Below are 23293 nucleotides of genomic sequence, written 5' to 3'. Positions count from 1 at the left end.
CTTCTAAGATAAGTCGTAAGGTCAGTATTGCCTCACGTGTTCTAGTGTTTCTACGGAAGCCAAACTGATCTTCCCCGAGGTTGGCTTCTACTAGTTTTTCCATTCGTCTGTAAAGAATTCGTGTTAGTATTTTGCAGCTGTGACTTATTAAACTGATAGTTCGGTAATTTTCACATCTGTCAACACCTGCTTTCTTTGGGATTGGAATTATTATATTCTTCTTGAAGTCTGAGGGTATTTCGCCTGTTTCATACATCTTGCTCACCAGATGGTAGAGTTTTGTCAGGACTGGCTCTCCCATGGCCGTCAGTAGTTCCAATGGAATATTGTCTACTCCGGGGGTCTTGTTTCGACTCAGGTCTTTCAGTGCTCTGTCAAACTCTTCACGCAGTATCTTATCTCCCATTTCATCTTCATCTACATCCTCTTCCATTTCCATAATATTGTCCTCAAGTACATCGCCCTTGTATAGACCCTCTATATACTCCTTCCACCTTTCTGCTTTCCCTTCTTTGCTTAGAACTGGGTTTCCATCTGAGCTCTTGATATTCATACAAGTCGTTCTCTTATCTCCAAAGGTCTCTTTAATTTTCCTGTAGGCAGTATCTATCTTACCCCTAGTGAGATAGGCCTCTACATCCTTACATTTGTCCTCTAGCCATCCCTGCTTAGCCATTTTGCACTTCCTGTCGATCTCATTTTTGAGACGTTTGTATTCCTTTTTGCCTGTTTCACTTACTGCATTTTTATATTTTCTCCTTTCATCAATTAAATTCAGTATCTCTTCTGTTACCCAAGGATTTCTACTAGCCCTCGTCTTTTTACCTACTTGATCCTCTGCTGCCTTCACTACTTCATCCCTCAAAGCTACCCATTCTTCTTCTACTGTATTTATTTCCCCCATTCCTGTCAATTGCTCCCTTATGCTCTCCCTGAATCTCTGTACAACCTCTGGTTCTTTTAGTTTATCCAGGTCCCATCTCCTTAAATTCCCACCTTTTTGCAGTTTCTTCAGTTTTAATCTACAGGTCATAACCAATAGATTGTGGTCAGAGTCCACATCTGCCCCTGGAAATGTCTTACAATTTAAAACCTGGTTCCTAAATCTCTGTCTTACCATTATATAATCTATCTGATACCTTTTAGTATCTCCAGGGTTCTTCCATGTATACAACCTTCTTTCATGATTCTTAAACCAAGTGTTAGTTATGATTATGTTGTGCTCTGTGCAAAATTCTACCAGGCGGCTTCCTCTTTCATTTCTGTCCCCCAATCCATATTCACCTACTATGTTTCCTTCTCTCCCTTTTCCTACACTCGAATTCCAGTCACCCATGACTATTAAATTTTCGTCTCCCTTCACAATCTGAATAATTTCTTTTATTTCATCATACATTTCTTCAATTTCTTCATCATCTGCAGAGCTAGTTGGCATGTAAACTTGTACTACTGTATTTCCAAAATATCAAGACATAATAAGACTGTAAGCATTTTTGTGATGGAAAACATAGTTGCTGGTTGGAAGATATTGTTAATTATGTCTTTTTTGTATGATTCAGTTTTTGATGGATGCAATAAACATTATTGCAATAACAGTTTTTGTTGCTTTTTGGAAAATAAATGAAGTATGCTTTCACATTAGAAAGCATGGATTATAGGCAGAAAGATCTTTAATTCTCTGTGAACAGATAGTTATTTGTTTTAAATTATAGCTTCAAATTATAATAGAAGCTCATCATATGTGAAGTGTAAAGCACTAATTACTTTGTGAATCAATCTTGATATCATTTTATACATGGATAGTCATTTTCCTAAGTTTGGACCTATAACAGATATTTACATATTTTAAATCATAACTTTCAACAATGGAAAATCCAGGATGGAGTGTAACAGTATTATGAGAAGAAAAGTTGCTACTCGTCATATAGCGAAGATGATGAGTTGCAGCTAGGCACAAACCAAAAGTGTCTCCCAATTAAAGCTTTCAGCCATCAGCCATTGAGGCCTTTGACGACGACGACAACAACAACAACCACCACACACACACACACACACACACACACACACACACACACACACACACACACACACAGAGAGAGAGAGAGAGAGAGAGAGAGAGAGAGAGAGAGAGAGAGTGGCGGTGAGAGGGGAGGAAGGAGTGTGTGTGTGTGTGTGTGTGTGTGTGTGTGTGTGTGTGTGTGTGTGAGAGAGAGAGAGAGAGAGAGAGAGAGAGAGAGGGAGGCTGCAGTCTCAGGCAACAATGTGGTTTCAGTTGCCAGAGACTGCAGTTGTTTGTGTGAGTATTTGTGTGTGCGTATGTGTGTCTAGCATTGATGAAGGTCTTAATGGCTGAAGCTTTAATTGTGACAGCCTTATTGTTGTGCGTATCTGTGACTCAGCATCTCCGCTATATGGTGAGTAGCAACTTTCCTTCTCATAACAAAATTATAACTTCCGATAAAGAGTAAATAAGATATTACAAGCAAAGTGTAATTTATCTGATCCTGAGTCTTAGAAATCGAAACGTAGAAGGTTAGTCATGGGGCTAATGAGTGATACTGCATCCCGACCCCCCCAACACTGCCGAAATATTGGTTGTGGTGAAACTGACCTGCAGCATAGCATAATGCTTACATTTGCCCCTTATTTACACACTTTTAGTCATAAAAACTAAAACTGCAATGTAAATTTAGAAAACATATATGAGATCATGGGAAAATCTCCTATTAGATAATGGGCAAGTATCCGTGTGTTTTGATGCAATTTGTGCATCTATCACGAATAAAATACAAAAAATGTAAGGGTGCATCTGCTAAATAACTTTGCACAATTTGGCTCTATACGTAACTATATGCAAGCAGAGTAATCCAATTCAAGAGAAAGACAAGGCAGTACACTGGCTATTGTTTTAATAAACTTATAATCAATCAAAGACTTTATTGCTTATTCAAGTGCCTGCGTGGCTTAGATCGTAGTATACCTGCTTTGTGGGGTGGTGTCTCCCTGCTCAGCACAATACAGTTTTTATATTGTTAATAAACACTAACAGTTGCAAGTTTGTGATTTCCTTAATCGCTGTCATGTACCATGCCATGCCACTTCGATTTCCAAAAACACAGTGGAGGCTCTTTCAATTTGCTTTGCTGTGGTCGCGGTGTTGCCTCTCTACGCCTGTCTATCTCTTTGGTTGCCACTCTCAAGTCACACCACATACACTGTATTCTGCCTTAATGTTTCTTGTAAGAGGTTACTTGCATGATTAATTTCCAGAAGCATTCAATGTAAACAGAACTGTTTGTCCAGTTTCCAAAAGACAGAGATGCCAAATAACTAAAGATACTGCAATAATAAATGGAGAAACAAAATATGGTAGCTCTGAAATACAGGTCAACAGTCATAATAAATTTTGAATTTTCCGTCAAAACACAGGAAGACTGTTCAATAAGGAATAACCTTAGCATATCAATATGGGACATTGAAAACTCTTAAAAGATATTTCTACAGATATGCTGGACATATCATCTGGAAGCCATGAAACTTAACAGATGCACTCAAGACATAAGCACTTTAATATCACATTACTGTAGGAGTCATATGAGGAAAGGGGAAGCGGGCACACACAAAATGTCAAACGATGCCAGGTGCCTTGTAACTGAGTGAATACTGCATTGAACACCTGTTTGAGTTTTGTGTATTAGTGACAGACTTTGAAAGATACGATTCGGTCAGGTGATAGGCCCTAAAAGGAAATTTAAATGTAAATGTAAACGCCACTCACTGGTTGACTGTTGCCTAAAGGCACTAATAGGAGCAATCTACGACTTGGAACACGTGATTAGTGTGTTGCCAGTAGATGAATCCTAATGATGCCACTGCTTTTGGCCTCGTGAGAGTTGAGTTGACCCCGTAACAGACCTCCCTACCTCAGAACAAATCTCAGGAGGTCCTTCCACACTGAAGGCAATGGTGCTAACCATCTGGGTACGGATGCAGTGTTTTAAATGTTTTAAACTTAATCAAGCAATTATGGGGTACTAACAACACTTCATTGAAATAAGTTGAAAGAAACAGTATGTGATTCAAAGCAAATTTGATTCAGGATAGTTCTAATCAGGAGCTAGCTCTGATTTGACCCCACAGTAACATTAGTATGAAAAAAACATACTAAACAGCAATTGGTAATTTGTTCCTAAATCCAACTGTCTTTAATGAAACTGATGTGAGCTCTATAACAAATTGTTTATCCGAGTGTGATGGCAAAATGGCAGCTAGAAAGCATCCCCACCAATCAGTTTTATTTAAGAACGAAAAATTAAAATTTCACAATTATAAACATTCACTCAGTTAATGTTTTGGAAAGAATTCACAGGAAGAAAATAGAAAGTAGTTACAATACTGCCACAAGTTGCAGCAATTGGCCTGCTCCTATTGTTGGTCTAAATAAATGACTTACCCTACATTTTGGAGGACTTTTACATTCGTCGATAACATGAGCACATTGAAGAAAGGCTCCAATACATCCATAATAGACATAGCCAGGAGACTAATGGAACAGGCTTACAACTACTTCACAGCCAGCAGCTTAGCCCCAATATTTCAAAAACTCGTATCATGCAATTCTAAACTGACTCACAGGTACCAGAAGTGGTGATCAATGGGCACACACATGATGAGACGGTGTGAAGTTTCTGGGATCCTGATGGATAATAAACTGAGGTAGCACCAGCATGTGGAAAAGTGAAACCAAAAACTCCAGCCTGCCTGCTTTGCACTCAGAAATCTCTACCACTGTGGTAACTTGCAGACAAGTTTGCTAGCATACTTTCACTCAATTCTGTACAGTAGCACAGTCTTCTGTTCTGATTCGTTGCAGTGTAAGTGGAAAGTATTTATTCTACATTAACAATACTGTGTAAAGTTTAATCACCAAACATCTTGCAGAAGACCTTTGGAAGACCTAGGTATTCTCACACTTTCATGCTAAAAATGAAATATCTTGATTAATAATAATTACGTGAATTTAAGATAAATCCAGTAATACCGAGTTCAAATCTAGAAATAGAAATAACGTCTATGTGGACTATGCAGTCCTATCAAGGGTTCAGAATATGGAGTTATATTCTGGTGCAAAGGCTACAATAGCTAGCCAGCAGACATCAGGCAGTAAATTGCAAATCCCCAAATATTTAAGAAATAAGAAAAACAGTACCTCAGTAGCTACTTCTACAACTTATTAGAATACGCTTGTGTCAAGGAGCAAAATTCTGTGTAGTTGTAATATTTGTATTAGATATACCCTGTCTTTGCTTGTATATAGAGCGCTAATCGTTGTCTGTTTAAAGTTAAATAAATGGATTTTTTCAAAGAAGCTGTTTTTCTCTGCAGTCTAGATGTAATTACCATTAACTATCACTTTGTATCGATTACTGCTAGTCAAAATTTGTTTTTAGTATACCTTTAATATACATTACATAAGTAGCCACCAGGGGTTGGTCCTGACAGTTAATGTATAATTTGATTCATTCCACATCCCTGAAGAGATTACAAAAGTAAGTGTGTGTGTGTGTGTGTGTGTGTGTGTGTGTGTGTGTGTGTGTGTGTGTGTGTGAGCGAGAGTGAGAGAGAGAGAGAGAGAGAGAGAGAGAGAGTCAACAAATCATAATAATAATGTAAGAACTTAACATAAAAGTTTTTGTTTTTTATTTGAAACTTTAACATCACTTCAGACATCACATGAAGCTGTAGACCTGAACAAAACTAAAACAATATTAGAATTATATTCACAGAAGATGTGGATTTGAGGAACTAGTGACAGATCATAAAAGCAAAACCACTGAAAGTCCAGAATGGACTTATGACATCATTATGAAAAGGATAGGTTACTACTCACCATCTAGAGGAGATGTTGAGTTGCAGATAGGCACAACGAAAATACTGCTATTCGTTTAAGAGTCTGGCCTCAGTAGCCACAGACAGTGGTCACGTGTGTGTGTGTGTGTGTGTGTGTGTGTGTGTGTGTGTGTGTTGAGCTTATGTGCGTTTTCTAATTCAGAAGAGGGCCTTATGGTTGAAAGCTTAAACACACAGCAGTATTTCTGTTGTGTCTGACAGCGACCTAACGCCTCCTCTATATGGTGAGTAGCAGTGTGCCTTTTTCATAATATTGTAGATAGTAAAAAGAGGTAGCTCTGACAAACACTACCTAATAATTACGAGAGTTATGCAGTTCAGTCCCTACAAAATACTCACCAAGATGCTTTGTATTTAGTGTGGCACTTGATGATGATGGATTTGGGGCACTCAACAACACTGTCATTAGCACCCTTATTGGGCGTCCGTACGCAATTCTCAGGCGGAGGGTGGACAGAACGTGAATAGACTCACCAGCAAAGTAGTAATAAATGTAAACTTCATGCAGAATGTGGCAGTTTTTCCATGCCTCTCACTCTTTATGATGTCATATCTTCTGAACTATGACAGGTAGGTGGTTCTTACCCTGACAGCGATTGTTTCCCAACAGTAAGGGATATGTGTATCAAGTTTTGTTGAAACTGCTCCAGTGGTTTAGAAGGAGATGGGGAAAACACACACACACACACACACACACACACACACACACACACACACATAATTTTTAGTTATAGTTAAAACAAAGTGGTATATTACAAGCTTCATATGTCAATTGATCTTCCTGCCAGAGGAGTAAGCTGAGCATCAATGTACAGTGTCCTATTCTCAGCCTTCTATTGGTGTGGAGGCCACAACATATGTTCCCACAGTCTATTTTATTGACTGCAGTTTGTTGTTTATACTTCCGAACATCCATTTTCCCAATGATGCACAACTATGTCCGACAACGAGATGACGGTGTGCTGGGATATGACACACCACATTACGACACCGTATCCACATGCTTTGACAGCTTTGTTGGCGCCGTCATTGTGACAAGTCCTGGTATGTAGCAAATAACTGCCTCCTCACCTCGGTTTTGGATCTGTTGTACAATGTTGGGGACAGTTTGATTTATTTTTTCTGCCGGACACATTTTCTGTAGAGCACTAAGCAAGTAAGAGCAGATTCCTTCATACCTGCTACAATGCCTTCAGGACTCCATATACCTCTACATCATATTCTGTTAACTATCCCAGAAAGCAAACACTGAAAAGCTTGTCAGGAACAACTACTAAACAGCTGAGTGCATTCCCCTACTTAAATCCATTCGAATACAAAATAAAATCTTGGTATTCTTTTTAAAACTGATGAGAACAAAACTTTAAAAATGTAAATTTTTTGCACTCTGTCAAGCTTAAAATCAGTTTGGGCCTCTGAAGACACCAAGGAGGCAGTTTATTCCATCCCTGGCTGTTTACTCTGAGGTCCGATGTATGAAGATCCACGGAACAGTCTTCAGCATGTGAACCAAACGGTTTAGTCTCATGTGGCTAATTCCTGAAAATTGACTCGGAATTTGGCTGTCTCACCACACTCAATGAAAATAAGTGCAGCAATGCTAATATTTTCCAGAGATTGTTTTGCCCTGAAGATATGCCACCATATTCAGAGTGGAGGTTCACCAGCCTCTGAACTGGGCTGGTCCTGGAGTCTCCAGGCCTTATACCTTGATCGAAGACTACATCTGACATCTCGAAGTAGGAGACATATGTTGATCGATACACCGTGCAACTGTAATCCAGCTGAAATCTGATAAATGCTCTCTATAACTGCAGGAGACTGAACCTGTCAGCATTCTAACACCATTCCAGAGTATTCGATGATTTTATGCTCTTTGTTTGGAAATCTGTCAGGTGCAGTAGCTACATTAATTGTGTGTCGAATATCAAAACCAGAAAGTGCACATATTCCTTAAAAATTCAAAATATTGTCCCCCATTGTAATATCTTATTAGTTAAAACTTTGAAGTGCACTATTAAAATTTACAAAAATAGTTCTTTTTGATAAGAAACAAAAGCCATATTTATTAGCCCAATTTTCCAGCCTCCTGACAGACAGCAATAGCTGACAGTTAGGGCTCATATGAACTTTACTTGGTTCCCATATAGGAATTACTCTGTTGGGAAAAAGTACACCCGGAAAGATAACGTTGATCGTGATCCGATGACAGCATATGCCACATGGAGGGCAAATGCTCTGGTAACAGTTTCAACATCGTCAGTCAACAGATAGTGGCCAACAGATCTGTATTTACCCTTTAATATGGAATGCTCACAGTCAGAAGGCTCACTGTGGTGCAAATGTGTGAAGCAAGTAGGCAACCATGCCACATACATGCAGTCTTGCTTCCTACAGCCAACTGAGTGAGTTTGAAAGGGGTCATTTGTGGCCTTTCAAGTGGCAGGATGGTCCTTTCAGAGGACTGTCATGGAAGCTGGACATGCTGCACCAGCTGTGCAATGATGCTGGTATCAGTAGTCACACGAACCCTCTCATAACCGTAGACAAATTCCTGGATGTCCACAAAGCACAGACACCTGCCAGCTACTACAACAAAAATAAGAGGGCTTGTGACAGATATTTCAACATGAACTGTTGTCAATCAGGGCACACACCCCTCTAGCCCGTCTTCCACTCGTGCCACAACATGTGCGGTTCGACTGATGCCATCAGAGGATCACTCGGAAGGTAGAATGACGCGCCTTAGTTTTCAGCGATGAAAGGAGATTCTGCTTGCATGCAAGTAATGGACGTTTCTGTGTAAGACGTAGACCTGGTGAGCAGTGCATTCATCCAAGACACACTGGCCCTACCCAAGGTCTTTATGGTCTGTTGTTTCTGGATGAGATGCTAACTTGCGCTCAGTACGTGCACTTGTTCTTTTGCCATTCTTGCAACAGGAAGGTGATGTGTTGTTCCAAGAGGATAATGCTTACACACACACTGCCCGTGAAACTTGATGAGCTCTGCAAGATGTGCAGCAACTTCCCTGGCAAGTGTGATTTCCACGCTTGTCTCCAATCGAGCACGTGTGGACTATGATGGGACGAGAACTGACTTGTCAACCAACAACTCTTACAAACCCACGTACGTAGGTTGAGCAGGCACGGTACAACATATTCCAGGACAGTATTGTCTATCTGCACAATCAATTGGCTGCCAGAGTGAATTGGAACCTCTAAAAGGGTGTACTATTTTTTTTCCTGGCTGAATATCTTTTGTTAAACAGAATTACCGGCCGCAACTATGCAGTAGCCATCTTCAGAATTGTTCATTCTGCTGCAATGCAAATAAGTTTTATCACATCAAAATCACATGAGTCTAAATTTTTGAAGAGTTTTGTGCCTTGCTTTACTTTCGTAGTATCATTCTTCATTCTGACAAGGGACAGGCTGTCTTCTGATATGGTTGCTCGGTGGCAGTATGGTTTCTTCAGCACTCACAAAGGTAATACGGTCCACCAACTTTCTTTTTGTTTGAATATGCCCTTTTGCCTGTATCTCATCCAGTTTGCCATTTTATACACCTACATTTGTGGTCTCCTTTCGATTACTGCCCAATTCATCAGGCAGACCCACACTGGAAACTTTTCACTAGAATACAAATCTGTAGCCTCTTCCCAGCACAGACTCCTGAAGACCAGAAAGCAAAGCAATTGCTGAAGACAAACCTGTAGCTGTAAAAAAATTGTGTCATCTGATCACAATTCAAAATGCATATGTCCTCTAAATGGATGACTTGACCCCTGGGGCATGGCGTACCTGAACTTCACAGTACACACTGAGTACTGAAGTTTCCCATTACGAGGAATGGAGAGGGGGAGTTCCTTGACAAGCTCTTTCAGTGCATATTTGTCCAATGTATCATGCAGTGGAAAGTATGAAGACAGTGTGATTTTAGCAGTTACAATTACTTCCGTTGCAACTACTTGTGTCCCCAAGCTAAGAGCTAATGGAGACAAGTAGTATCTGTCACTGACGAAAACAGCCACCCCACCCTCAGCTCTTACTCCAGTAAGATCGCACCTCATGTAAGAATTGTTGCTTCTTATCCCTTAGCACAAGCGTGTCAGTGACTTTTACAAAAGAGATTAGACAGAGACGAGCTCTCTCATTCTACGTGAGGTCATCAATGCCATCAATATCAAAATCACCATCAGAAAAGGAGACAGTTTCTCAGTCTGACGGTTTAACTGCTAATTTCTGTAATTTTGATCAGCTTCTTGTCGGTCATTTTTCTTTATTTACTGCAGGTGTTGGTTGCAAGGGGAAAGGCAATGACTAATTTTTCTCTGCTATGAATTTTTTATGTGGACAACTTCTAATGCTTTTGTTGAGGACTTCAGCACAGTTTCGGGGCGAATTGCAATTTTTCTCCTGACATGAGTATTGATAGGAGCATATCCTTGTGCTCGATTCTGATATCCGAGTGTGCTGAGGCATTACTTTTGGCGAGTGGTTTCTTAATAGTTAACATATAAGTAGTAACAAATGCTAGAGGCCACATTTCCTAAAAAGCTTTTTTAGCTTTATCATACGGAATTTTTCTTGTAGCTTTTTCTTTCATTGTCATAAATGCTGCACTTTCTGCTTCACTGTCAGTGATCACCAGATTAGTTTATACATTTTAGAGAAGACATACAAGATTCAATTGATTTTTGGACTGGGCCTCCACAACTTTCACAACTTTCATGCACAGCTCTACTATTACATGTTATAGTAGCACGGCCAAATCTGTACTGACCCAGGTAGGATTCCACACCCGAAAACTGAGCGCTCGGTTGCACGGTACAAAGTCGCAAGGTGTTAGCACCAGCAGAGGCCACCACTCTCAGATGCGCAAACAGCCTCTCAGTAGTGCATGTTGCTGGCTGATGGTTTATAGATTCAGGTCCGGAAAGCCTCACTCTCACTCATATGTTGAGATTCAGTCTGTGTGTGTCAGAAAAGTAGTGCAGCCACTCCATTGCAAGTGTTTTCCTGTACCAGTATTCTTGAAGTAATGAAGTGTTGTGTGTGTGTTATTGTGTGTGTTTTCTTGTAGTCTGAACATACTGGTGATGAGTAGGGTGATTTTTCAAGTGTTTTGCTGTGCGATTGCTTTACGCCTTTCATTGTGGCATTTTTCTTGTTGTGACATGGAAGCTCTGCTTCAAACATTGCTGTGACAACTGATGGAATTTCTTATCGTCATGTAACAGTCTGTGCCAGTGTTGCTTTCTCCCTCTTTGTCTTTGGCTATGCTTTCTCCTCTGTTCCCACAGTTTCAAATGTGACAGAATATTGGGAAGTGTATGAAAACTGTATACGGCAACATTTCCATACTTTCAACATTACAGATTCAAAGATATGCTGTGCACTGTTTTTGTAAGGGATTTCTCCCACCTTGTACCTGATGTTGCAGCATCTCGCACCATTGCAGGAATCGCCTCTGTTGCCTTTGAAAGTTTATGCTCACTGCTGTCTTCCTACTATCACTGCCATACAAATGCCGTGACCGCTGGTGTTTAATTCTACCAATGCGAGAAACAGCCCCATCAGTATTATCATGCCTGGGATCTCTCTCTTTTGGCCTTAGTCACAAGTGCAATTTGTCACATCCTAGTCAAAAGTGTCTTATGCAGATGTCACGGCTCGTGATGTTATAATCCGCTCCATTCCACATAAGGAAGTCTGGAAACGGGCTCTCCAACTATACAAAGCCTTCCCTCGACGAGATGTTGTCCCTTGCCCAGTTGTATGAGGTCTCACATGCCACTGGTCGGGAGCTGGAAACACAGTGTCATGTCACGACACTGCAGGATAGCCTGACTGTCACTGTGTCTGCAGAAGACGACATAACGGAGGTGCGAGCCAGCCAATCTGGTGGCTTCCACACATCACATAAACAGCATTCCAGCCACCGTTACCTGTTGCCATCATGTGCATCTCATTACTCCCAACACAATATTTCATAGTGTCCACAGCATTGGACTGTGTCTTAATTGTAGGAAAAAAAAGGTCACATTGTGGTAATCTGCTACTAGATGGTAGAGAACACAGTATTTGAGAATGTGAAGCTACCAGTGGTGGTGGCCAAGTGTGTGTGAGGTGTGCTCGCTTGTGTGAATGAAATGTGTTTTCTTTGCCAAGTAAGGCTTCAGCCAATAGCAGCACGTGTAAGTAGTTTCATTGTGCCTGTCTGCAACTCAATGGGTCATCTTTACAGTGAGTAGCATCTATTCTATTCCTTATAGTGTTGCTATCCCAACCCTGAGTTTCCATTGTTTGTAATCACAGAAGAGAAGAACGAGAATTCCTGATATCTATTACACAGTTGCATAACCGAGTACCACAAATCTGCTATGGAACAGCATTACAAGATTGGGCAAAGTGAACTTAAAAGATTTAGCTGACAATGAAAGTGCAAAAAATTAAGATCAACAGATGATTTTTACAGATTCATTGTTCTGTACATTGTACTAAACTAGCAGCCACAGAGTATATAATGAAACTGGTGGTACAAACAGCAAATTTTCTGAAGCCACATGCATTATTACACTGTCAGCTGCACCAGATTTTGATGGAACTGAACGAAGAATTTGAAGACATTACCTATTACTGCAAAGAATGTTTGGAAAGACAAGGTGCATGTCGTAAACAATTTTTCAATGTACGGCCTGCTACTGTTGAATTTAAGGAAAAAGGAAACTGGGAGCAAAAATTATAACATCTGGAATGGACTGCAAACCTTGCATTAAAAGTGGACTTGACTGCACACTGTGTACAGAGAAACACTGCAAAGGAAGAAACAACTTATTTCTGATTTAGTGGGGATTCATTTAAAAAGGAAATCACACTGTGGAAGGGACAGCTTCTGACAAAAAACACCATTTCTCTAAGCTCATTGGTGTTAACGAAAATATGAGTCTTGAAAAATTCACTGTGGCATTGAAAACTGACAGATATGTGATCCCATTACTGTTTGGAAGTAAATTCTTCTACATTTAAATACTCTGAGAGTTCTATGTTGTTTTTCTTGGGAAGAATTTTCACATCTCCACAATGAGCTCAGAAATGCAGTACAATGTTTCAATCAAACTATGTGCATCAATTGCTTTTTTCAATTATAAAACTAATCAAATCACAATTACACAGAAACCTGAGTGACAAAAAACTACAAAATTGTCTGCATGGGTGTCTGTATACCAACAGCTTGTACCAGATATAAACTTCATATCTTCACGAGCCAAAATTAATTAAATAAAACTGAAACTTTGTTCTGAAGTCCTGTACCTAGTAACTACCTAGTACCTGTAACATAAGTTGTTATGAAATGAGAAACCAAGACACACACAAGCCGTTTAATGTTCTCCATACAACTGTGTTGCCAGCTAACAGCAGTGCATTCACCATTTCCCCTCTTCCCGCTCAGACAGTGTGACATGATTGGGGGAATATGCAGGCAGGTGACAGAAGAACTCTGCACGCATGGAAGTACACTGTACACACGCAGGATTCATCTACATCTACATCCACATACATGCTCCGCAATCCACCATACGGTGCGTGGCGGAGGGTACCTGTTCCACTCCCAAACAGAACGAGGGAAAAATGACTGCCTATATGCCCTAATCTCTCTTATCTTATCTTTGTGGTCTTTCTGCGAAATATAAGTTGGCGGCAGTAAAACTGCACGGAAGTCAGCCTCAAATGCTGGTTCTCTGAACTTCCTCAGTAGTGATTCATGAAAAGAACGCCTCCTTTCCTCTAGAGACTCCCACCCGAGTTCCTCAAGCATTTCTGTAAAACTAGCATGATGATCAAACCTACCAGTAACAAATCTAGCAGCCCGCCTCTGAATTGCTTCTATGTCCTCCCTCAATATGACCTGATAGGGATCCCAAACGCTCGGCACGTACTCAAGAATAGGTCGTATTAGTGTTTTATAAGCGGTCTCCTTTACAGATGAACCACATCTTCCCAAAATTCTACCAATGAACCGAAGACGACCATCCACCTTCCCCACAACTGCCATTACATGCTTGTCCCACTTCATATCGCTCTGCAATGTTATGCCCAAATATTTAATCGACATGACTGTGTCAAGCGATACACTACTAATGGAGTATTCAAGCATTACAGGATTCTTTTTCCTATGCATCTGCATTAAAATTAATTTATCTATATTTAGAGTTAGCTGCCATTTTTTACACCAATCACAAATCCTGTCCAAGTCATCTTGCATCCTCCTACAGTCACTCAACGACGACACCTTCCTGTAAACCACAGCATCATCAGCAAACAGCCGCACATTGCTATCCACCCTATCCAAAAGATCATTGATGTACATAGAAAACAACAGCGGACCTACCACACTTCCCTGGGGCACTCCAGATGATACCCTCACCTCTCATGAACACTCATCATTGAGGACAATGTACTGGGTTCTATTACTTAAGAAGTCTTCGAGCCACTCACATACTTGGGAACCAATCCCTTATGCTCGTACCTTAGTTAGGAGTCTGCAGTGGGGCACCGAGTCAAACGCTTTCCGGAAGTCAAGGAATATGGCATCCATCTGATACCCTTCACCCATGGTTCGCAAGGTATCATGTGAACAAAGGGCGAGTTGCGTTTCGCAGGAGCGATGCTTTCTAAAGCCGTGCTGATGCATGGACAGCAACTTCTCTGTCTCAAGGAAATTCATTATATTCGATCTGAGAATATGTTCGAGAATACTGCAACAAACCGGAGGATCCGTCCTTCTACCCTTCTTATATACAGGCGTCACCTGCGCTTTTTTCCAGTCGCTCGGGACTATGTTGGGCAAGAGATTCGCAATAAATTCAAGCTAAGTAAGGAGCCAATGCAGTAGATTACTCTCTGTAAAACCGAATTGGAATCCCATCAGGACCTGGTGATTTATTTATTTTCAACCCATTCAGCTGCTTCACAACACCAGGGATGTCTATCACTACGTCCTCCATACGGGAATCTGTACGAGACTCAAACTGCGGTATGTCTGTGCGATCCTCCTGTGTGAAAGATTTCTCAAATGCTAAATTTAAAATTTCAGCTTTCGTTTTGCTGTCTTCCATTGCCAGGCCAGACTGATCAGTGAGTGACTGGATGGAAGCCTTCGACCCACTTACCGATATTATGTAATACCAGAATTCCTTGGGTTTTCAGCAAGATCTTTTGCTAAGGTATGACGGTGGTAGTGGTTGAACGCTTCGCACATTGCTCTTTTTACAGCAGCATGAATCTCTACTAACTTTTGCCTGTCCTCATTCTCCCGATCTTTCTTGTACCGCAACTGCCTTTGCTTCCTGAGCATTCTCCGAATTGCGCTGTTAAACCACAGTGGGTCTTTTCCGTCCATAACCCACTTTTTTGGCACATACTTGTCCAATGCACGATTTACAATGTGTTTAAAATTTGCCCATAATTCTTCCACGTCCATCGTACCGGAAGTAAATGAAGTCGATTCATTTTCTAAGTGGGATGCTAACAACTGCTTATCTGCTCTTTCTAGTAAGAATACTCTCCTAGCCTTCTTGACTGACTTTATAACTTTCATAACCATAGTTGTAATGACAACATCATGATCACTAATCCCTGTCTCAACAGTGACACCATCGATAAGGTCTGGTCTGTTCGTGGCTACCAGATCTAAAATATTTCCATTACGCGTTGGCTGTCGATTTAGCTGCTCAAGACAGTTTTCGGATAATGTGTTCAAAAGTAATTCACACGACGGCTTGTCTGTACCACCTGTAATTAATCCATAGACATCCCAGTCTATACTAGGTAGGTTGAAGTCGCCTCCGACTAATATAGCATGATCCGGGTACTTCTGCGACACAGAATGTAGACTTCCTTTGAATGACTCTAGAACTGTCACGGTGGAACCTGGTAGCCGGTAGTAACACCCCACAATTAACTTTATTTCCCCTAGCCCTGTTAAACATGTCCAGATAACTTCACTATCACACTCTACTTCGACCTCAGTAGACACAATATTTTGTCAACTGCAATGATGACACCACCTCCTATGGTGTCTAATCTGTCTTTCCAATACACGTTCCAACCCTCACTAAATATTTCAGACTTCCTATCTCAGGGTTCAGCCGGGTCTCAGTCACAAGAATAATTTGCGTGCCACACGTTTCCTGGAGGGCAGTAAATTCAGGAACTTTATTCCAAACACTCTGAAAATTTACTGCTAATATCTTGATAGCTGAAGTGTCTTTACACTGAGCACGTCCTGATTTCCCTGCCTGCACGTCGACTGGTTAGTGTTCATCAGGACACCTCGCACTACTGCCTAGCCTAAAAAAAAACCATGTGCACGCCACAAGTACTCTGCTACCTGAGTAGCCGCTTCCTTTGTGTAGTGCAATTCTTGGCCGTTCCTAATTTCCACTATCAATTTAAATTAAACCAGAAATCACACATCTCTACATTTTTATCATTCCTCATACTTTATCATCAGAATGTTCCTTTGTGGCAGTTTTAGTTTATTAAATGTTTGATATTACATTTCCACAGTCTGAAAATTTTTCTGTGAATCTGCCATAAGTGATCTATGTTACAGGACCTCATAAGAAAAATGCACAGAAAAGACGTGATTTACATATTAATCTTGCTACAAAATGAAAGGGATTCTACAACATAAAACTGATTAAACATGACTTTCATTTGTCTTCACATATTTCATACAACAAATTGCGTGAAACTATCAGTTTCAGTTATACAATACTGCTTGGTATTCTCTTTTGATCTCAAAAGTTATCAATACGTTACTGTATTACTAGCTGAGTACCCAGTGTTGCCAGGTATGCACTTATTCCAATCTTCTATTAGTCATCTCCTCCTCCCCCTCTCACCGTCCCTCTCTTCCTCTCTCCTTTCTCTGTCCATTTCCTCCTCTCCCCGGTCTCTGTCAACTTCCCCAACCCCCTCCCTCTGTCCATCTGCTCCCCGCTCCCTCCAAATGTCCATCATCTCCTTCCCCCTTTTCTCTCTCCATGTCATAAAATCCAACACAATAACAGGTTTGTGGATTTTACACCCACAGTATTTCTTTCTATATTGCAATCATACTGTGTACCAAATTTGGTTGAAATCATTCCAGGAGCGCTTGACCAACGCCTTTGCTCACGCACACACATGTCAAATATATTTCACACATATTTGTAGACACGATTCACTTGTATCTCTGCTGAATTTTACCCTGCAGGTTCATTTTCATGCAGCTCGATGTTTATTAACGTACAGCATGAACTATGTATCGTATAAAGACATAATTTTGTTGGTACTGGTATGCCACATGCTAAAGTTTGACTGCATGAACGGCAAAAATGTAGTAAGCAATAAACTTTTCTTTTTCATCGTTTTTCTGCGCCTTGCCAGTGAGAAAAAGTTTCGTGAAAGTTTGAAATAATGTGTAAAGTTTTATGTAAGTCACTAAGTGCTCTCATTCTGAAATACTGGATGAATAAAATATGGGTCTACACTGCTTTTCCACCCTCACACCTTTGATAGGTATGTGTGTACAAAGTTTGATTGAAATCAGTGCAATTGTTTAGGAGGAGATGTGGAATATACATACATATATTTTTAAAATATGTATGGATTACTTCACAAGATAACTCGCATTTTAATGTGTGTGTGTGTGTGTGTGTGTGTGTGTGTGTGTGTGTGTGTGTGTGTGTGTGTGTGTGTGTGTGTAGGAGGGAGGGAGGGAGGGGGGAGCATGGCGCGGGAGGGGGAAGGAAAGGGAGGTCGTGAAGGGGGGGTGTAGAGGGCAGTCAGGGAGGGTTGGACTGGGCAGGGAGGGGAGGGTTGGCCTGGACGGGGAGGGGTGGGGAGGGGAGGGTTGGCCTGGACGGGGAGGGGTGGGGAGGGGAGGGTTGGCCTGGACGGGGAGGGGTGGGGAGGGGAGGGTTGGCCTGGACGGGGAGGGGTGGGGAGGGGAGGGTTGGCCTGGACGGGGAGGGGTGGGGAGGGGAGGGTTGGCCTGGACGGGGAGGGGTGGGGAGGGGAGGGTTGGCCTGGACGGGGAGGGGTGGGGAGGGGAGGGTTGGCCTGGACGGGGAGGGGTGGGGAGGGGAGGGTTGGCCTGGACGGGGAGGGGTGGGGAGGGGAGGGTTGGCCTGGACGGGGAGGGGTGGGGAGGGGAGGGTTGGCCTGGACGGGGAGGGGTGGGGAGGGGATGGTTGGCCTGGACGGGGAGGGGTGGGCTGGCCTGGACGGGGAGGGGTGGGCTGGCCTGGACGGGGAGGGGTGGGCTGGCCTGGACGGGGAGGGGTGGGCTGGCCTGGACGGGGAGGGGTGGGCTGGCCTGGACGGGGAGGGGTGGGCTGGCCTGGACGGGGAGGGGTGGGCTGGCCTGGACGGGGAGGGGTGGGCTGGCCTGGACGGGGAGGGGTGGGCTGGCCTGGACGGGGAGGGGTGGGCTGGCCTGGACGGGGAGGGGTGGGCTGGCCTGGACGGGGAGGGGTGGGCTGGCCTGGACGGGGAGGGGTGGGCTGGCCTGGACGGGGAGGGGTGGGCTGGCCTGGACGGGGAGGGGTGGGCTGGCCTGGACGGGGAGGGGTGGGCTGGCCTGGACGGGGAGGGGTGGGCTGGCCTGGACGGGGAGGGGTGGGCTGGCCTGGACGGGGAGGGGTGGGCTGGCCTGGACGGGGAGGGGTGGGCTGGCCTGGACGGGGAGGGGTGGGCTGGCCTGGACGGGGAGGGGTGGGCTGGCCTGGACGGGGAGGGGTGGGCTGGCCTGGACCGGGAGGGGTGGGCTGGCCTGGACGGGGAGGGGTGGGCTGGCCTGGACGGGGAGGGGTGGGCTGGCCTGGACGGGGAGGGGTGGGCTGGCCTGGACGGGGAGGGGTGGGCTGGCCTGGACGGGGAGGGGTGGGCTGGCCTGGACGGGGAGGGGTGGGCTGGCCTGGACGGGGAGGGGTGGGCTGGCCTGGACGGGGAGGGGTGGGCTGGCCTGGACGGGGAGGGGTGGGCTGGCCTGGACGGGGAGGGGTGGGCTGGCCTGGACGGGGAGGGGTGGGCTGGCCTGGACGGGGAGGGGTGGGCTGGCCTGGACGGGGATGGGTGGGCGGCCTGGACGGGGATGGGTGGGCGGCCTGGACGGGGATGGGTGGGCTGGCCTGGACGGGGATGGGTGGGCTGGCCTGGACGGTGAGGGGTGGGCTGGCCTGGACGGTGAGGGGTGGGCTGGCCTGGACGGGGAGGGGTGGGCTGGCCTGGACGGGGAGGGGTGGGCTGGCCTGGACGGGGAGGGGTGGGTTGGCCTGGACGGGGAGGGGTGGGTTGGCCTGGACGGGGAGGGGTGGGTTGGCCTGGACGGGGAGGGGTGGGTTGGCCTGGACGGGGAGGGGTGGGTTGGCCTGGACGGGGAGGGGTGGGTTGGCCTGGACGGGGAGGGGTGGGGAGGGGAGGGGAGGACTGGCTGGGAGGAGGGGACAGGTCAGGAGGGGGAGGGAGAGAGTAATTGTAATTTACCTGATGTGAACTGACTGCTGAAGAGGCAGAGCTTTCACTGACTGAACTCTCTCGCCGTCGGATCCTCGGAGGCAGGGGTGGCGGCAGCCGAGGGCTCGGCACTGGAGCTGCAGTGCAGGAGGGGGAGGAACTCTGCATCTGAGTGCCGGACTGAGGTATCTGCTGCATGCTTGAGTGACTGTGTCCTTGAAGAGAAAAAGACGGGCTCGTGCCACCAGTATTTGCAGGAGACGTAGCTGGAGACGCAGATGCAGAAGCTGTTGCCGAAGTTGAAGCTGGTACCAGACTGGGATAACTTGGGGCTGGTGTTGAAGATATAGGGCCAGGAGACTGGTTGCCAGAACTTCCAAACGAAGGAGCAGCTGTAAATATGAAATATTATTCATGTACTTTATTAACTACTCTGCAAACATTTAGTAGCAATCAAAATGGCACCCAAATTTCAATATTATTCATGATAGTAAATACAATATCGCATACAATATTTGCTAATTCAACCAGAAATATTGTGATGAATTATGATAGTGTTTTTTTTGCAATCACTTTTCCTGATAATTTAGGACCTCATCAAGAAATCCACCACAAAGTTTACAGTTTGCAATTCTAGATGTAAATTTTATAGAAAGTATGTCGCACTGAATGAAAGAAGCTGGGTGAGATATATAATTTATGTTATATACAAATAGGGCAACAAATTGCAAATTCTCAGTTTGTATGTTTATTCAGTGAAATAGCTAGTGATCTGCCACTATTCAGTTACACAACATGCACGAAGATAGAACTTTTTAATCTGGAGAGAGCTCTTAACAATAAAAATCAAAGTAAAGAATGTGTTACAAGAAATTACCAGATGAGAAAAAATTTCACGGATTAAAAATAAAATCGAAGTTTCTAACATTGCTCTCCTTTCTCCTGCATGTTTAATTAAGGGTGAAATATTACTTCGTGACACATAAAGGTAAGATCAATTTCTTAAATGATTGGATTCTCATTCTAGTTTTCAACAATTAATATTTTATGACTAATTGTATTAACATAGCAGTATTGCTGTATACACAGCGCAAGAGGTACACGGCAATACCACGAGATGCTATCACCACCCAGGTGTATCAGTCATCAGACGCACTCTCAGTTTCAATCAGCTATCTCCAGATGGCGCTCACTAAGTGGGACTACCTTTTGCTTCTCTCTCATGTCCATAATCGCATAATATTTGTCTGCTTGTAGTGTTTTCAGCCACTACAAACGGCACTGTCAACCATGGACTACTTTGTTTCCACCAAGTATGTGCACGTATGGAGATCCTTCTGCCAACAGGCATAAAAAACAATGCATTGCCAACAGTCAACTCAGTTGCTACTGCTTACTCTGTTTGTACAGTTCCTGCAGTTTAAGTTCCATCAGTTCCACCCAGAAGACAAGTTCCTACAATGCAGTCACCATTTACGAAACAATAGGAACAGTTAATTAAGAGTGTCTGCATAATATTTTCAGTCACAGTTATTAAATTACCGCCTGTCAACAGACAGCAAAGTTACAGGTACTAGGTAGTTACTAGGTACAGGACTTCAGAACACGTGCACCAAAATTTTAAGTACAACTGAATATCATCTCTGCTTATAAATGTTTTTGGTTATTTATCATCGTATTGCCATATTTCTGTTCTACTGCCACCTCTCAAGCAAATGTATAATTAAATATAACTAGAATGCATACTACTACCTTCTATGGAACTGTAAATTGGGTACCTGACATATCTTTCACCTGGGCTTTCCACCAAAGTATGACCCGTGTGGCAAGAGGTCCAGAGAGGGTGAGGAAGAAGGACAAATTAGGATATTACATAGACTAGGTGGGAAATGGGATACCAATTTTAGGAGGGATGGGAAGGATTGTGGGTAGGATGTTCCTTACTTTTGGACATGGAGATAAATACTCAAAGTCCTGGTGAAGGATACAGTTTGGTTGTTCCAGCCTGCAATGATACTGAGTGATGAAGGAGTGTGCCTTTACAGCTAGTTGCTGTGTGTGGTAACAGGGTGCTGCTGACGACGTGCAAGTGTTTAAGGAGACCAGACAGCTACGTCAGCAGTCTCCTATTCACCCCCCCCAAAGACAAAAGCACATCGAGTAAATTCCGTGTGCTGGTAGAGAAAGTGTTCTGAACTTTTGTATATCGTGTACCCAAGCGGAACATGGGAACCAGCTCAGTATACATCTAGTGGGATGTGGGAATCCACCTAAAAACCAAATCCAGGCTGGCCAGCACACAGAGCCCTCATCATCAAAATGCCAGGCCGATCCGATGCCCACGTAAGTAGACGGTCGTAAAAAAAAATAAAAACACACACACACGGCTACCAGGGCAGTTGGTGGCAGTGTTAGGGGTGTGCGAGGATATAGTATGGGAAATGTGTTTGTAAAGTAGGTCATGTAGGGAGATGCCTTCCAGAGGGTGTCTCAGCCCTGCATACATATCATCTCAGACCTGGATAGACATCACAAAAATATCATCAATGGAGCTAAAGAGATTAGATGTTTGGGTAGCTCAGAAGGTTTCCTCTAGGTGGCCCACATACAGGCCAACGTAAGAGGTAATCATTAGGGTGCCCTTAGATAAGGCATAGATCTGTTTGTATATCTTCTCCTCATAAGTTAAGTATGAAAATAATCAATTATTGACAGTAAAACGTAAATGGACAGATAAAAAATCTACTCATCAAACGGCAGCAGGAGAACACACACAAAAAGGTTTAACTTCAGAGTCAGTGGCTCCTTCCTCTAGCAGAAGAGTTGAAAAGAAAGGAAATGGGGCAAAGGAAAAGGACTGGAGAGATTTAGGGAAAAAGGTGCAGTTAAAGTCACTGCGAACCCTGGGTCTCTCCTCCTCATCCCGTCTGGTAAGCCTCCCCTGGCCCGGGGTTCTAGGTGAACTTTCTGAACTGTACCACTTTCCCTAAACCTCTTCAGTCCTTTACTTTCACCCCTCTTCCTTCCCTTTCAACTCTTCTGCCAAAATAAGAAGCCACTGGCTCCAAAAGCTTGTAAAAGTTAAACTTTTTATGTGTGTGTTCTCTTGCCACAGCTCAACGAGCATATTTTTTATCTATCATTTACATTGTATTGTCAAAAAATAAGTAGTTATGCATGAGACTGTAGGAGATATACGTATAAGGAATGAGGCAGTGGGTTTGAAATCATGACGTCAGGAAAAGTACTGTTTGAGAGGGGTCATGCTGTACCAGTGGGGATCTTGACATAAAGGGAATTGCTGTACATATATCACTCGGTACGATCCTGGACTTGAACAACTGAACCATATTCTCAGTCAGGGCTTCGAAGGCTATTGTCGTGCTCGACAATGAGGAACAGCAAACACAATCCTTCCCATCCCTCTCAAAGTAGTATTCCACCACCCAACCTTATCTATGCTGTATCCTGGTCTACCCTTACTCTGCACCTCCTTGATCATACCTCTGCGGGAAACCCCAGTATGAGAACCAACCAATTCAACCACTCTGCCCATCCCACTCCAGTCCCATCACAGGCTTATCCTGTGCTATCGGAGGCAGAGGCCACCTGTGAAAGCAGTTATGTCGTAACAGCTCTGCCGCAATTCTTGCACAGCACTGTGTGTGGGCACGAGCACCAACAAGCTTTTCAAACACAATGTCACTGTCAAAGGGTGGTCAAGACCAGAACACGCCATCGAGCACAGTGGCCTCTTCACCACCCATGCATCCAGATTCTTCTCCTCAACACCAGCTCTACCAAAATGTGTAGATGGGAGTTGTCCCTGCAACACATGCTGTTTTTCCGTAATCCTCCAGGCCTGTATCGCTGTT

The 23293-nt window shown here is 43.7% G+C and overlaps 1 protein-coding gene across 1 annotated transcript in view; it reads right to left on the bottom strand.

Moving 5' to 3' along the window:
* The window catches only part of LOC126418544 (protein son of sevenless), a 192592-nt gene that overhangs the window by 31806 nt on the left and 137493 nt on the right, over positions 1–23293 (bottom strand). Inside the window, exon 23 of the mRNA XM_050085359.1 lies at positions 19449–19810. Within this exon, the coding sequence (XP_049941316.1) occupies positions 19449–19810 (362 nt within the window). The remainder of the gene's footprint in view (positions 1–19448; positions 19811–23293) is intronic.

Source organism: Schistocerca serialis, chromosome 9, assembly GCF_023864345.2.
Source record: "Schistocerca serialis cubense isolate TAMUIC-IGC-003099 chromosome 9, iqSchSeri2.2, whole genome shotgun sequence".
NCBI lineage: Eukaryota > Metazoa > Arthropoda > Insecta > Orthoptera > Acrididae > Schistocerca > Schistocerca serialis.
This window is presented reverse-complemented; position numbering and strand designations above follow the sequence as displayed.